The 15,718-nt window shown below is 51.4% G+C and overlaps 1 protein-coding gene across 1 annotated transcript; it reads right to left on the bottom strand.

The window, feature by feature from the left end:
• Window positions 1–10,533: 10,533 nt before the first annotated feature.
• Window positions 10,534–10,920, bottom strand: LOC123096893 (FBD-associated F-box protein At1g60410-like). Its single transcript, XM_044518686.1, has one exon. It carries the CDS (start codon window positions 10,915–10,917, stop codon window positions 10,534–10,536), a length of 384 nt encoding a protein of 127 aa, XP_044374621.1. The 5' UTR covers window positions 10,918–10,920.
• Between the last annotated feature and the right edge of the window lie 4,798 nt (window positions 10,921–15,718).

The following is a 15,718-nucleotide window of genomic DNA, read 5'->3' as shown; positions in this document are numbered from 1 at the left end:
GGGCACTCGTGAGCCACCACGGGACTCACGAGGCCCTACCTCAAGGTGGGTTGCGCCTGGTCTTGAGTCTTGGTTGCTGTGTGTTCCTGCAACACGGTTAGGTGCAAGCACTCTGTGTCCTCAGGTCCCGGCCCTCGAGCGAGCTCAGCCGCTGCTGGTATGCCAGGTCGGGATGCCGTGGTCAAGGCCAGGGGGTGAGGGCTGGAGAGCCAGTAAGAGCTCCTGAGTTACGATGCTCAGGAGCCCCCTTTTTAACGCACAAGCGAATTGCACGGGATGAATGGACCCGTGGCGGGTGGCGATCGAGTTGGTGATAACCGTAGGCAGGTTAAGAATGGAAGGCAAATCAGCTTGGGTAAATGCAGGAAGATACATGCCACTGGGTTCGGCCCAAGCGGCTTGGGGATGATGCAGCCCGAGGGGCGCCCCCAGCAAGGTAAGCTATGACATAAGCAAAAGGGATACATGCCACAGGGTCAGACCCATGCGGCCTGGGAATAATGCAGCCCGAGGGGCGCTCCCAGCTAAACGAGCTTGGAAGATGTCACCTGGTTCTGTAGATGAAGTAGAGTTGGTGCAGCTGAAGGCGTGCGTCGAAGGAATGACTCTTCACGAGCCACGGGGGCCCTGAGCCTCGGGAGGCTCTGGGTGCTCGGGAGGTTTCTTGAAGACCGTCTCCATTTCTTCCAGGATGGCGTGGTACCTGGCCTCCTGAGCCGCCAGGATGCGCCGCATGTTGCGCTGATAGGCTGACGCCACGCTCGGCAAGCCGAAGGGCATGCGAACGTAGCTGTGTGGCGGGCCCTCGCAACGGCCCACACGCGAAGGCCAGAAACGCTCCTGAGATGCGGCCCTGTTGAGCCCTGGGACGACGATGCAGACACGCAGCCCAGCATCCTCGCCTGGATGGGGAGCTGCGCCTCGTGAGCGGCTGTCGCCGCGCATGGCTCTTGCGTCTTGAAGTTCCTGAGTGGTCTTGGTGATGAACTCCTGAGTGGTGGGCACTCGTTGCCCTGTGTTCTCCTGAGGGGAACGTGCCGCGAAGCACGCCTCCAAGTGGTGCCCAAGCGCCTACCTCGTGAGGTTGGCAAGGTCTGAGGCCCTCCAGAAGAGAGCCCCCGAGCCCTGCCCGAGGAGGGCGCCGGGCGCGCCTTCCTATGCGATGGAGGGAGGCGCGCCTGAAGCGGGCGCTGATCCTGATGAGGCTCCAGCCGCGTCGCCGCCCTCCTGAGATCCTGCCCGGCGCAGCTACTTCTTCTTCTTGGGGAGGGCCTCAGGAGGGCCCTCGCTTTTGCGGTCGGGGTCGTTGATTGCTGCAGCTTGGAAGGCACGCTCGAGGGAGCACACCGCATCTCCCTCTTCACATGGGACCATGATGATTCCGCCGCTTCCTGCCATCTTGAGGACATTGTAGCCGTGATGGGTGACTGCCATGAACTTGGCCAGGGCTAGATACCCGAGGATGGCATTGTACGACAGGTGGATGTGCGCGACGTCGAAGTCGATGGGCTTGGTGCGGTAGTTCTTGCGCTCCCCGAAGGTGATAGGCAGGCAGACCTGCTCTATCGGTGTGGTGGAGCCGTCGGTCACTCCTGAGAAAGGTTTGCTGAGGCTGAGCCGCTCGAGCGACACGTGAAGAAGGCTGAAGGCTTCTACGGAGAGCAAGTTGAGGCCGGCACCGCCGTCGATGAGGGTCTTGGTAAGAGCCACGTTGCAGATGGTGGGCGTGCAGAGCATTGGGAGCATGCCCGAGCCGGCGGTGGAATCGGGGTGGTCTTTTGAGCCGAAAGCGAGGTCAGCCTCTGGGGCAGTCCAACCCGGCGGAGCCCCCGGGCGCTTGGAGGTGGCCCCAATCTGACGGAGGAACGGTTTGACGTGGCGATCCGAAGGCGGTGCTTGAGAGCCGCCCAGCAGGGCCGCGACTGTGTGGTGCGCCGGCACCGCGCAGCGGGCAGCGAAGTGGTCGCAGAGCTCCCCCCCAGGACGCCACCGTGGATCCAGGGAGGTTGAGCAGCCAGGCGCGTGGCTCGCCGGTGAGGGCCATGGAGAACCAGTTGGCCATGATCTTGTCGTCGTCTCCAGCCTCGAGGATAGCCTCTTCGTACGCCAGCAAGAACGGCAACGGGTCTGTCACGCCGTCGTAACGCAGCGGCATCTCTGGCTTGAACTTGGTCGGCCATCGCACCCGCCGTAGGGCGGGGGCCAGGGCTCGGTACCCAGATGCCCCGCTGTCGATGCCGGCCGTAGAGGTGGATGGCGGGGCACCTGCCATGGGGGCGAAGTGCGGCGGCGCGGGTCGCCGGCTGGTGGAGAGGAGCTATGGCGCACCCTTACCTGGCGCGCCAAATGTCGGACGTGCGGTTCCGGCAAACCCTTAAGGTTTGAACTCTGGGGTGCGCACGCAGTCTTTCCCTCCTACCGATCCACGCCCTAGCTCACTAAGATCTCGCGGACGAACTCGCAACACAGAAAGACACGAGATTTATACTGGTTCGGGCCACCGTTGTGGTGTAATACCCTACTCCAGTGTGGTGGTGGTAGATTGCCTCTTGGGCTGATGATGAACAGTACAAGGGGAAGAACAGCCTCCTGAGGTTGAGGTATTCTTATGGCTAGGGTAGGCTCTCGATCAGATCAGATCAAGCTGAGATCAGATCAAGATGAGATGCCCCTACTGTGGTGGCTAGTTCTACTTATATAGGCCCTGGTCCTCTCCCCTAATATTGAGCGGGAAGGGAGCCAACAATGGCGGGCAAATTTGAAGGGGGACAGCTAGTACAAGCTATCCTGACAAAAGTGGTCTTCGCCTGCGAAAGGCTCTGGTGGTGACGCCGTCTTGGGCTCCACGATGACCTCCGTCCTGCGGTCCTTCTGGTCTTGGTCTCGTTGCACCGATATGGCAACCTTTGCCTGATGCCACGGTACTCCTCGCCTGCGCTTGCCTCCTTAGCACCAAAGAGGAAACAAGGACGCTGCGCGTGCTGGCGCCCGCCTGGTCTCGATCGTCATGGCTCACGTCACGAAAGCCTCGTGAGGTTTGCCCCGCCTTGATATCTCCGCTCCTCGTGAGCCTGTCTGGCTAGGCCGCTCCTGAGGTGGCCTTGCGTCGTCCGCCTCGCGAGGGTCTTGGATGCCTTGTTGATGAAGATTGGCCGTATGGCCCGCTGACTTAGCCACGCCGTGGGCCGCAGGCAGGCAAGTCTGGGGATCCCCGTTCCCAGAACGCCGACAGCGGCCACAATCTTTAGTATCTCAATGGCGTTCCGGGCCTCAATCTCAACTGGGGTCTTCCCTGTGATCAGAAGTGTGGAAAGATTGGTAGTTGCCGCGAGCGTGTTGTCGACTGGATTGGAGAAGTGACCCGCTGGTGTTAGGAAATGATGCAGAAGCGACTGAACAAGCGATCGGCGCGGGGCGCTCTCAGGCTGGTGCTGCTAAGCTGGCTGAGAAGGCTGAGCCGACGGTGGTCTGTCTCCATTCACGGGTGCCACCCGGGTAATCTAGGGTATAACCGGTGCTTCAGGGGTACTCGTCCCTGCCTTTAGAGTGGGCATGTCTTGCGGTGTGATGAACAAACATGTGGGCTCGAAATTGGGCGGCAGACGGCTCATGTGCCTCCTTTGATGGACCACGTCTTAAGCATTCTGACGGAGACATATGTGCCAGGCTTATGCCTTCAAACGTTCCACCTCATTATGGATCTTGTTTTGCACTTCCACCATGCGAGCGTTCTTAGCGCTGATATCCTCTTGAACCTTAGCCATCTGCTCACGAAGCTTCGTTACCTTTGTGTTGCGCTCTGCCTGCTTTTTCCGCAATTATCGGGGTCTCCAGGAGTGTTTCTCAGGTGGCCATCAACTTCACCAAAGCCTGAGCCGGCGGTTTTTCTGAGCCGGCCGCGCCCGGAACTGGTGCTAAAGTGTCGGTCTCCATCACAGCGCCTGCTGTTGTGGAGCCTTGATCCGGCGCAGTCCCAGCCATGTAGATGGTTGCCCGATGTGGTGGCTCGAAAACATCCCGGGCAGGCTCATCATTAGAGTAGCCCCCAAGCTTACCATCAAAAAGCGGGAGGATCGACTTGGTGTCGCCATCCGAGGATTCACCATCAGAGTAGACAAGGGTGTCTCCGTCAGACGTGGAGTTATCCGCGAGACCAACTCCCTCGGTGAAGCCGGTGAAGACGTGTTTCTGGGCGAATTGAGGCTGGCTGGTTTTGGCGCGACAAGCCAAATCGACAATGTCAGAGAAGATGTCCGGCTTGATGCCTGATTCGCTGATCTTGCCGAAGGCGACCCAGTACCCACACTCGATTGAGTTGGCCTCGGGACCCCAGCCTGAATTTTCAATGTAGAGCTTGCCGCGATGACTCTTCATCCTCTGGCTGATCGCGTATCCCTCGATCCCTGGGAGAGCTCCCTCCAAGAACTCAACACCACCATGTGCAGGCCCCACGGTGGGCGCCAACTGTCATTCTTTTGTCACGGCAGATGTCCTCGAAAAAGGACTTAGTCGTGAGGCCATCACAGTGTAACGCCCACGATGCGGCTATATCTCCCACGTGTCGAGGCACGACTTAGAGGCATAACCGCATTGTGGTTTTGTCGCAAGAAGGGTCATCTTCACACAATCCCATGTAATGAACAAGAATGGGATAAAGAGTTGGCTTACAATCGCCACTTCACACAATACATAATAAAATTATACATCATTCAAGATACACACATAGGTCCGACTACGGAACCAAAAGAAAAGAAGACAACCCAACTGCTAGATCCCTGATCGTCCCAACTGGGCTCCACTACTGATCAATAAGAAAAGAAACAACACAACGGACAAGATCTTCATCGAGCTCCCACTTGAGCTCAGTAGCGTCACCTGCACTGGTCTCATCGGCACCTGCAACTGTTTGGAAGTATCTGTGAGTCACGAGGACTCAGCAATCTCACACCCGCGAGATCAAGACTATTTAAGCTTAAAGGAAAGGATGGTGTAATTAGGTGAACCTGCAGCAAGCACTAAGCATATATGGTGGGTAACATACGCAAATAAGAGTGAGAAGAGAAGCAATGGAACGGTCGTGAAGCTAACAATGATCAAGAGGTGATCCTGAACTCCTACTTACGTCAAACATAACCCAGAAACCGTGTTCACTTCCCGGACTCCGCCGAGAAGAGACCATCACGGCTACACACGTGGTTGATGCATTTAAATTAGGGTCAAGTGTCAAGTTCTCTACAACCGGATATTAACAAATTCCCATCTGCCACATAACCGCGGGCACGGCTCTCGAAAGTTTATACCCTGCAGGGGTGTCCCAACTTAGCCCATCATAAGCTCTCACGGTCAACGAAGGATAAACCTTCTCCCGGAAAGACCGGATCAGTCTCGGAATCCCGGTTTACAAGACATCTCGACAATGGTAAAACAAGACCAGCAAAGCCGCCCGAATGTGCCGACAAATCCCGATAGGAGCTGCACATATCTCGTTCTCAGGGCACACCGAATGAGACATCCTACGAGTAAAACCAGACCTCGAGTTTCCAGGAGGGGGCCCCGCAGTCTGCTCAGTTCGGACCAACACTCGAAGGAGCACTGGCCCGGGGGGGTTAAAATAAGATGACCCTTGAGTCTGCAGAACCCAAGGGAAAGGGGATAGGTGGTAGCAAATGGTAAAACCAAGGTTGGGCCTTGCTGGAGGAGTTTTATTCAAAGCGAATTGTCAAGGGGGTCCCATAAATCACCCAACCGCGTAAGGAACGCAAAATCAAGGAACATAACACCGGTATGACGGAAACTAGGGACGGCAAGAGTGGAACAAAACACCAGGCATAAGGCCGAGCCTTCCACCCTTTACCAAGTATATAGATGCATTGATTAAATAAGAGATATTGTGATATCCCAACATAAACATAATCCAACATGGAGCAATCTTCAACTTCACCTGCAACTAGCAACGCTATAAGAGGGGCTGAGCAAAAGCGGTAACATAGACAAACAACGGTTTGCTAGGAAGGCGACAAAGGTTAGATGTTCATGGCAATTTGGGAGGCTTGAAGAGCAAGTGAATAGGTAAAGCGGCATAGCAATAGAGCGAACAACTAGCAAACAAAGATAGAAGTGATTTCGAGGGTATGGTCATCTTGCCTGAGATCCCGCAAGGAAAAAAGAACGAGTCCATGAAGAAGACAAACGGATGTAGTCGAACGAATCCTCACAACTCCGGAACGAAACCGAATCTAACGAGAGAAGCAAACCGGAAAAAAAACAAACAACATAGTAAACAACCACCACATACACATGGCATGATGCAAAAACAAATATGATGCATGTCCGGTTTAATGAGGTATGGCATGGCAAGGTGCAACAAACAATACTACAAATTAAGTGGAGTTCAATATGCAACGAGTTGCATGTTGACGAAACACCACATCAACTATTTAGTTCTCTCTTGGTTATGTACCCAACAATGTTAAAAGTTGTTAACCATGGCAAGAGGTGAAGCATAAGGAAACTACCTATTTAAGCAAGTTAAATGAGGCCGGAAACAAACAACATACAATTCCGGAAAATCCTCATGTCCATATATTGGGATTGGTACTGTTCTGCCATAAATGCAATTTTAATATTGTTAAACAGCAAAATGAAGTGCACCATGTTAAACTAGGCATTTTTCTACCCCATTTACATATGAAGTTTATTAAAATCCGAGTTACGGTTATTTAGTTATGAATTAAATCATTTTAACATATTGTTCGAGCAAAATTAATCAAGCAACATTTTAAACAATTTTTAACATGGGTGAAAATGGCATATTATTAAACTACACAAAATTCTAAGCATTTTACATATTTAGTTTGTTTTAATCCGATGCACGGTTGTGGAGTTATTAAATGCATGAAGTGCAAGGGGTTTTCTGTAAAACAGTAATACTCTGGATAATAGAGAAATTCGCAGATCCTGAAAAAAACATCACATGGGCCCAAAGTGAATAAGAAGCCCAACAGAGGAAAAACCAAAGGGCGCTGGGGCCTCACCATGGGCCAGGCCCAGTTCGGTGGGGAGGAGGCTGGGAGGCCGACCCGCGGGTGTTCAGGTGTCGTGGATCAGTGCGGTCAACGCGGCTGGGACGGGCGTCCTCTGCTCGACAGGGAAGCAGAGCAGCGGCGACAGGGACTCGGCGCCGGCGAGCAGGGCGTGAGCGAGGCCGCAGCGGGAGGGCTTGGCGCGGAGGCAGGGCTTGCTGCTGGCTTGGCCGGATGTGGAGGAAGGAGGTCCGGCGGGGCGCGGTCAACGCTCCAGGACGAGCGGTGCTCAATGCAGAGACGAAGTAGCGGCTGGTATCCATGGCGACGGAGTATCTGGGAGAGAGAGGGATTAGAGAGAGGGGAAGCAGGAGAAGGGAAGTAGAGAGAAGGCGAGCAGGAGAAGGACGGGAGGAGGAGGCACGGCGACCTGGGTGCTGTTGCTGCTTGCCGGTGTTCATGGCGACGGGCAGAGCACGCGGGGCGATGGCGCGAGAGGAACCCTGGCAGAGGCAACCCGATCCGGCGGCGGGGAGCTCCTGGAGGATGAGGGCGGCACCCTGGTGGAGGAGGTCGTCGGCGGCGACTTGAATGGCGAGGTCAAACAGCAGAAGGCCGGCCCTGGAGCGCTAGTGCTCGACGCGAGGAGAAGGAGGGATCCATGGGAGAAGAGACCGGGGTAGAGGAGGCCATCGGGGCGGGTGCAGAGGCGAGGCGCTTGGAGCTGCAGCAGCTCGGGGCTCCGGTGGCGCGTGCTGACAGAGTGGAGGCAAGGCAGCGGCTTGGGGAGGCCTCGGATCCGAGGAGGCTGGCGCTCGGTGGTTGGCTGGGCGAGGGGATCCAAAGAGATTGGGCGAGGGGATCCCGAGGTGGGAGATGAGTGCGGCGGCGGCGGCAGGGACAAATCCCCTAGAATTTAGGGTTGGTCTATTTAAATAGGTAGGGGATTAGGGTAGGGATTAACTCGGTCCGTCCGACCGCAAACGGACGATCGAGAATAAATAGGTAGGGAGAGTCTATATAAGAAACGGTGATGTTTTGTAGATGTTACGGGATGATCCGGACCCAACGGTAACGAAAGTCCGGTTCGGGTTCGGGACAAATTTCGGACGCGCGCGAGGGGCGAAGCACTGTGCAAAGAGGGACTCCGGTTGAAGCAAGAGGGAAAACGAAGAACGAGGTTGGTCTCGGAAGGGCCAGCGGAAGCAAGGGGGGCGCGGCAACTACGAGCGCACTACAGGAAACAGCTACTTTGCCGTCTGCCACGGCGGACGGCAAAGGCTCGAAAGGCGGACGGCAAAGACCTTTGCCGTCAGCCGCGGACGGCAAAAGGCTCCGGCAAAGAAGGCTACGGCAAAGACCTACTTTGCCGTCTGCTTCCAGGCGGCGGACGGCAAAGGCTCTTTGCCATCTGCGGCGGACGGCAAAGAAGCGGACGGCAAAGAAGGTGGCTAACGGCAGCCTTTGCCGTCCGCCAGCTGACGGCAAAGGCTACAGGCTCTTTGCCATCTGTTGGCAGATGGCAAAGAGACCAAATAGGCATTAATTCTGTTTCTTCTTATATCAATTCATTTTCACAGAAAATCAAACACATATATATATGACCAATATAGCATATCCAACACATATTACCAATACTCATGAACACATATATATCCAACACATGTTACCAATATATAGTCATGAACACATATATATCCAACACATATCCATGAACAGATATCCAACAAATATTACAAGGAATGATCTAAAACTAAATATCTAAAAGACTATCTTATTACTAAGATCTTCTCCGGATCTTCTTCTTTTCTTCCAACCTGCATAACAAAAACACTAAGAAAGAGAGAATGGGTTAGGAGTAGAAATGTAGCATTTCACTTGGTGAAATGCAATGCCCTAGGAGCCAGTACTTGAGATCAAGATAATTAGCCAACCAGACCAAGTCCCAACACATCGAACCACCAGCAGCTTAGAAGAGATAACTATTAAGGAGAGCTACAGAAGACCTCAAGGTATACTTGAGGGATTATGTGCTCAGACAGCCTGGAAGTGCCAGGGCTAGTTCATCACAGCACAGGGATAGTCACATGTAAATTAAGCCTAAGAGAGGGGGGCTCAGACCAGCATCACTGCCCAAATCAGATGTAGTATCTGTCTTATCAGTAGAAAACTAGGAAAGTAACAGCCAAAACCAAGTATAGCATCTGTTCATAGGCTATTAGAAAGAGACAAATAGGAATAGCCAAACCAAGTGGTATCTGTTCATATCAGTATTAGAAGTAAAATAACTAAGAACAAGTGAGTATCCGTTCATGAGTAAAGTAACTGACCAAAGTAACAACTCCAGGATCAACTAAACAGAACAGAGCAGTACAGGAGTATATATACTTCACAAATACACATAGATGGTCACTGACCAAAACCCTGACACAGCAAGAATCATCACAGAGAGCTCCAATACAAGTTGATGCTCATCTACAGCAGCTAACCACAGCTAATAGAGCCTCACATCCCACAAGATCAAGATCTAGAGCTATGCATTAGAGAGATCAGGAGGGGAGCAAGGAGAAGCTCACCAAAAGGAGTTGTAGCCGAAGTAGGATGCAGCCACACCATCACTATGGTGTGACCAGCATCACAACCAACACCACCACAACAAGCCGGAGCTTGCCAGAGAGCACCACAACGGCGGCACCAGTGAGAGCACGGGCACGAAGGCGCCAACCAGGGGCACCGCAACACGGAGGCGCCACCCAGGGGCACCACCGCGCCACGGCACATCCAGCACCGCCGGCGACGTGGGCACATCCAGCACCACCGCGCCACGGCACATCCAGCACCGCTGGCGACGTGGGCACATCCAGCACCACCGCGCCACGGCACATCCCACAACCACAACCACGACACATTCAAGTTGTGAAGTGCCATTCATGTGTCACTAACATGTGGCCCCAGGGCACTTTTTAGGTATACATCTTTCTGTGGTACCAAGTTAAAAAAAATCTTGGTACTAGTTGGCCCCAGACGCACAGAGGTCAGGTTTCTGAATATAGCAATGAGCTGCTTCGGAGGTTCTGGCTGAATCCAAATCTGCAGCAAGAACATACATGCACAACTGAAACTGGTAGAGAAGACATGGTATGACGATGCAGAAGATTTATATTTAAGTGGTGCGCAGAAATTAAGTATACCATTTGGTACCCAAAACACAGAGTCAGTGTTGACAGGTTCCTGGCACCAACACTCGTTGACAGGCATTCGCTAAGCGCGAATGGCTCTTGCCATGCCTTGGCTTTAGAAGCGAGTACTAAACCGCGAAGCTCAGGAACGTAGCCAAAGCGCACTGGAGGGTTATTGAAGAGCCAACATTTGCACTCCACTTGTCTAAGCTTGGGGACAGAGACGAGCTCGATCCGTGTGCACAAAAGGCCGATGAACTCAAGCTCCTGGAGCTCAGAGCACGGCACATCGATCTTGAGCGTGGAGTGCAGATCAAGCAGTCTGCAGAATCTCAAGCTGAGGTGCCTGAGCCTACTGCAAGTGCTAATGAGGTCAGGTGAGGGGAAGACGTGTAGAAGCTGAGGACGAGCACCTTGAGGGCACCACTCTCGCACACTCCCTCGGCGGGAGGCACCCGAGTGAGCAAGGCCCGTGCCGCGCCCGTGAACGCGTCCATGACCTGGAGCGATGTGGCGCCGCGGAAGTGACCGGCGTCGAGGTGCACGAGCGAGAGGTGGCTGGGGAGGTGCCGCCACCGCGTGGAGAGCGCGCCGGCGCGGACCGCCTCGCGCAGGTGGAGGCGCTCGAGGATGTCGAGGAGGAGGTGGTCGGGGAGGGCGCTGATTCCGTCCTCGCCGACGTGGCCGGCGTTGCGCTTGGGCGGCGGCGACTCCATGGTCCCGACCGATTGACTGAAACCCTAGCTCGAATCAATGCGCCCCAGGCGGCGGCCTCCTGTTCGAGGTCGCGGCTCCCCCACCTTGTGCCTGCCGCGCGATCCGGTGGCGAGGCCCGCCGGGAGGTCGGTGGCGCCGCCCGCGGCATCCCCGGGGCGCCGGTCCCAGGCGACGGAGACGGAGAGCGGGTGCGAGGAGTCCGGGCAGCGGCCCCGCGGGGCCTCGGCGGGCGCCCAGGAGAGGGAGACCGCGGCGGCGAGGAACCCGGCGAGGCCGAAGAGGAGGCAGGCCGCGGAGACGGCCGGCGAGGAGAGGAGCGGCGGGGGCGGCGGTGGGTGCGGCGGTGGGTGCGGATCTGGTGGGCCTCAGGGAGGGGAGAGAAGGAGAGAAGAGATAACGGCGGGGGGGAGAGAGGGAGAGAAGAGATAACGTGCGGTGGGGGTGTGGATCTGGTTTGCCGTCCGCTGTTTTGTCTCTTTGCCGTCTGCTAGCAGACGGCAAAGTGGGGGCGTTTTTTTTCCGTTAGTGGGGGGCCACCTCTCTCTTTGCCGTCCGCCAGCTGACGGCAAAGATTCTTTGCCGTCCGCCAGCTGACGGCAAAGAACTGACTGATGGCAAAGGCCTGTTTTGCTGTCTGCCATTTTCTGTGTCGTCTGCTTTTGGGTAGCTGATGGCAAAGACCTTCTTTGCCATCCGCTAGCAGACGGCAAAGAGCTGGCAGATGGCAAATTAGCTGATTCCAGTAGTGGCGGATGCAAATTTTAAAACATGGCGGCAACGAAGTGCCGATGCAATGCAAATGATGCGATGAAGAAAGCAACAACAAAATAAATAACAGAGCTGGCTCGCCAAACAAGGAAGGAAATCGGAGCGTCGCTCTTGGGGCGTTACAACACTCCACCACTACGAGAGGATCTCGTCCCGAGATCTAGGATGGCACCAGAGAGAAACGGAAGGTGAAGAGGTAAAACAAATTGCTTCTTTGACAAACGAGTGAAACCAAAGAACCTTGCGAGGTTGAACAAATCGAAAGAAATGACACAACGGAGATAAGTGAATTGAGAGCACTTCGTAGTAAACGGAAAACAAGGAACACCATGTGAACTTTGGATTTTGCAAAGCTATGAATGACGAGAACAATGGACGAGAAATACATGCAAGCACTCCGGTTGAAACGAGATGTACAAGGAACGATAATGATCAAATACGATAATGCTCCGGTTGGAAAATGGAAGGGGGGTACAATATGGACTTGGCAAAATGAAAGCACTTGGATGAGACTCCGGTTAGAAGAGGAATGATAGACACCAACACTCCGGTTAAAACAAGATAAAGAAGGAATGAGAATGATATAATTTGGGCAGCACTCCGACTGAAAATTGAAAGAATTGAACATGATCTTGACAAGATGAGAGGATACTCGATGAAATTAGCACATTGCCTCCGGAACTAAAGAAAGAATGGCACAAGGGGTAAGAAAGATTTCAGACAGCACTCCGGTTGAGAAGGGAGGCAAAACTTGATAAGATGAGAGAACTCGAGTGAAAACACGACACTCCGGCTAAATGGATAAGAAAGGGAAAATTTACGTGATCTTGAGAAAAACAAGATGATTGGTCGAAGAGAGCAACATCACAATGCCTCCGGGAAGAACGAATAGAAGATAGATCGTCAAAATAAGAGAACAGAGAAGGAAATGACAACACCTTCCACAAATGAGCTTGGAAAGCATCCTTCCAGGAAGGTTAGAACGGAATTGTTGGAAAACCAACAACGAAAAGAATAAGCTTGTAGTGGGCTTATGGAAAACTTCTCAAAATTATAAGGTGACAACCCGCCACTAACAGAAACAAATGATTGGATTGATATCAACAAGGAGACGAGAAACTTATTTCACCGGGAGGACAAATGAAGAACTTGGGTCATTTATAAGCACCATAAATAGAAAAATCCTTAGGGAAAGCTTTAGGTGAAACATGACACAAGATAAATCCAATGACGAGATTGATGGATTTAAAATACCTCATTCTTAACAACAAGTGAATCATGGAACATGAATGGAAATTGTCAAGAAGGACATAACACCACCTCAAAAGATAAGGTAGAAAGAATTGCACTTCAGAATGGAAGATGAAGAATGCTTGAACTCCTCAAAACAAAACATGTGTAGAACACCATGTTTATCTTTGAGTATAGCTTGGCGGATCATAACTTCGAGAGAAATCTTGAAGAACAATTGAAAAATGAAAGGAATCCTTGACGAAGCACCATGTGAACCTCCATGAAGAACTCCGGTAATAACAGAATGATCAAACGAAAGGGAAAATTTAAAAGAACTCTGGGAGAAGGCTTGCAATGATTTAGATGAAGCATTGAAATGATATAATTGAAATAACTTGAAGCTCCGGAAAGAAAATGAACAAATGAGATCAAGAATTTTGATGAACCTCCGGAATAAGGAATTGAATTTACTCGATGAAACAAGAATAAGAATTACATTATGCTCATCCTTCACCAATTAATTGATGACAAGTAATGGATTTGACAAACTACTTATCCCCGTAAAAAGGATTAAGATAGACACAGCGCAAACTTGGGAAGGTCTTCATCGAACCACCGGTAGGATTGAAACAACGAATAAATTGATATGATAACGAAGGAAGAGAAATCTTGAACGAACCACCGCGAGAATTGAAAACAATTGAAGAAAAGAGGACGAAACACCGTAAGAATTAAAGAACGCGCGAAAATACTCAAGGGAATTTGATACACGAGAACGAAGGGATCACGAGCTGATTAGAGAATACTTGGACGATGCACCGGAATAATATGGAGATGACCGAAGAGACATCAATTTAGAATAATTGAAGAACGAAGCTGAAAACTTAGAACGAAGAAATCTTCTGAAATGATGGCCTTCGGAGAATCAAACTGAAAAGACTCATGAAATGCTCCGGATGGGTATGAAAAGAATTCTCGCAATCGAAAACAATTATGAGAGGATGGCATAAGCTAGAACCATGAAGATATCTTCGGCACTCCAGAACAAATGAATGACGAGAAGTGGATGATTAAGAGGTGCACCGGTACGAGAACAACATTTGAAACGAGGAAAAGATATGATCGACAAAGCTTGAATTGAATCCACCGGAGAAGAAAAAGCATGAAGAATGATAAAATTGAAGAACAACTTCATGAGAACCACCGGGTAAGAACATTGATTGAAAAGAATGAAGGGACTTCACATGAATAAAATGGATACTTGGTTAAGACATCTGATTCCTTGAAGGAAAAGGGTGGGAGGGCGGGAAAAACAAAGGCAACTTGGGGCAGATGGAATAAACACCGTTGAGAAAAGAAAAAAAAACTTAGAGTTGATCTTGCGGATGGGGAGAATGATGGATTCACTTGAAGAGAAGCACACCGGTTGGAAAAAGAATTAACATGACGATCTCGATGATCAAGAAGGATTAATATTCACATAGCAATATAAGAACACCGTTTAGAAAAGGTATGGATTCAACATTTGTCATAGAAGCAACTCAAATACCACAAATAAAACAAAACAAAGGATTTGGCTTGCAGAATAAGCCGGAACAAACATATGATAGAGATTTCGTCCGAAGTTTTCGTGGTGGGGCCCACACGGGCTCAATCGTACAACACCATCATGTACAAGGCTGTGCACATGACATACGAAGCGTCCCCGAGTCGGCAAAGCCATGGACTCTTTAAGACACAACGAGACCACTGTAAAATCAACCGTATACAGGCGGACCACTAGACGTCGAACCCCAATCTCATATCATGCGTCTGTCGGAAAGAAATCCTAAGGCTACTTGAATTCCCACTTATAAACTCCTGAAACTTTCTGGTTATGCAATCTGGTGTAGGGGATACAGGGGACACAAAATATATCACCCAAACTAACAATCCCTAGATCCAGCTGTATCCATCCGTCAACACATAACCAAGAAACCTTCGGAAATCGTTTACCTCAACCTTCGAAAAACATTCGTTATACAAGTTATGGCAATACTCCCGAACTCCCGCCCCAGTACTGGGTGGCGTCGAGGTGATCTCACCAACAACTGCATAAAAGAGATTTCGATGTCGGCGAAACTCAGGTATTCCAGAACTGCAACGATAAAATTGTGACGACAACACCTCGGAGCTCAACTCCCCAGGACACTGCCACAACCCCTAAATGTCAGGAGGCACCAAGAACAATGTTCTCGTCACAAAACCATCGGAACGATTCCAAGATACCCGCGTGATCCTAAAAATTTTTTTTAGTGAAATTTGAGGAGAGAATAGTCAAAACTCCTACGTCGGGAGACCTCACCAGAGCGACTAAGGGACTGAGGAGTAAAAAGAATCCTACTCTCCGATATATATAATCCTAAGACTCAAAACATTTTTGTTCTAGACTCAACAACGCTAGCGATTCGATCAAGCAGGGGGCTCCTAAGTCGGGGATGGCTCTGATTACCAACTTGTAACGCCCACGATGCGGCTATATCTCCCACGTGTCGAGGCACGACTTAGAGGCATAACCGCATTGTGGTTTTGTCGCAAGAAGGGTCATCTTCACACAATCCCATGTAATGAACAAGAATGGGATAAAGAGTTGGCTTACAATCGCCACTTCACACAATACATAATAAAATCATACATCATTCAAGATACACACATAGGTCCAACTACGGAACCAAAAGAAAAGAAGACAACCCAACTGCTAGATCCCTGATCGTCCCAACTGGGCTCCACTACTGATCAATAAGAAAAGAAACAACACAA

The sequence above is a fragment of the Triticum aestivum genome, chromosome 4D (genome assembly GCF_018294505.1).
Source record: "Triticum aestivum cultivar Chinese Spring chromosome 4D, IWGSC CS RefSeq v2.1, whole genome shotgun sequence".
Taxonomy (NCBI): Eukaryota; Viridiplantae; Streptophyta; class Magnoliopsida; order Poales; family Poaceae; genus Triticum; species Triticum aestivum.
The sequence above is the reverse complement of the archived record's forward strand: the minus strand, read 5'-3'. Positions and strand labels throughout refer to the sequence as shown.

Coding starts and splice junctions, on each gene's coding strand:
- LOC123096893 (XM_044518686.1), bottom strand. CDS start 10,917: ATGGAGTCGCCGCCGCCCAAGCGCAACGCCGGCCACGTCGGCGAGGAC.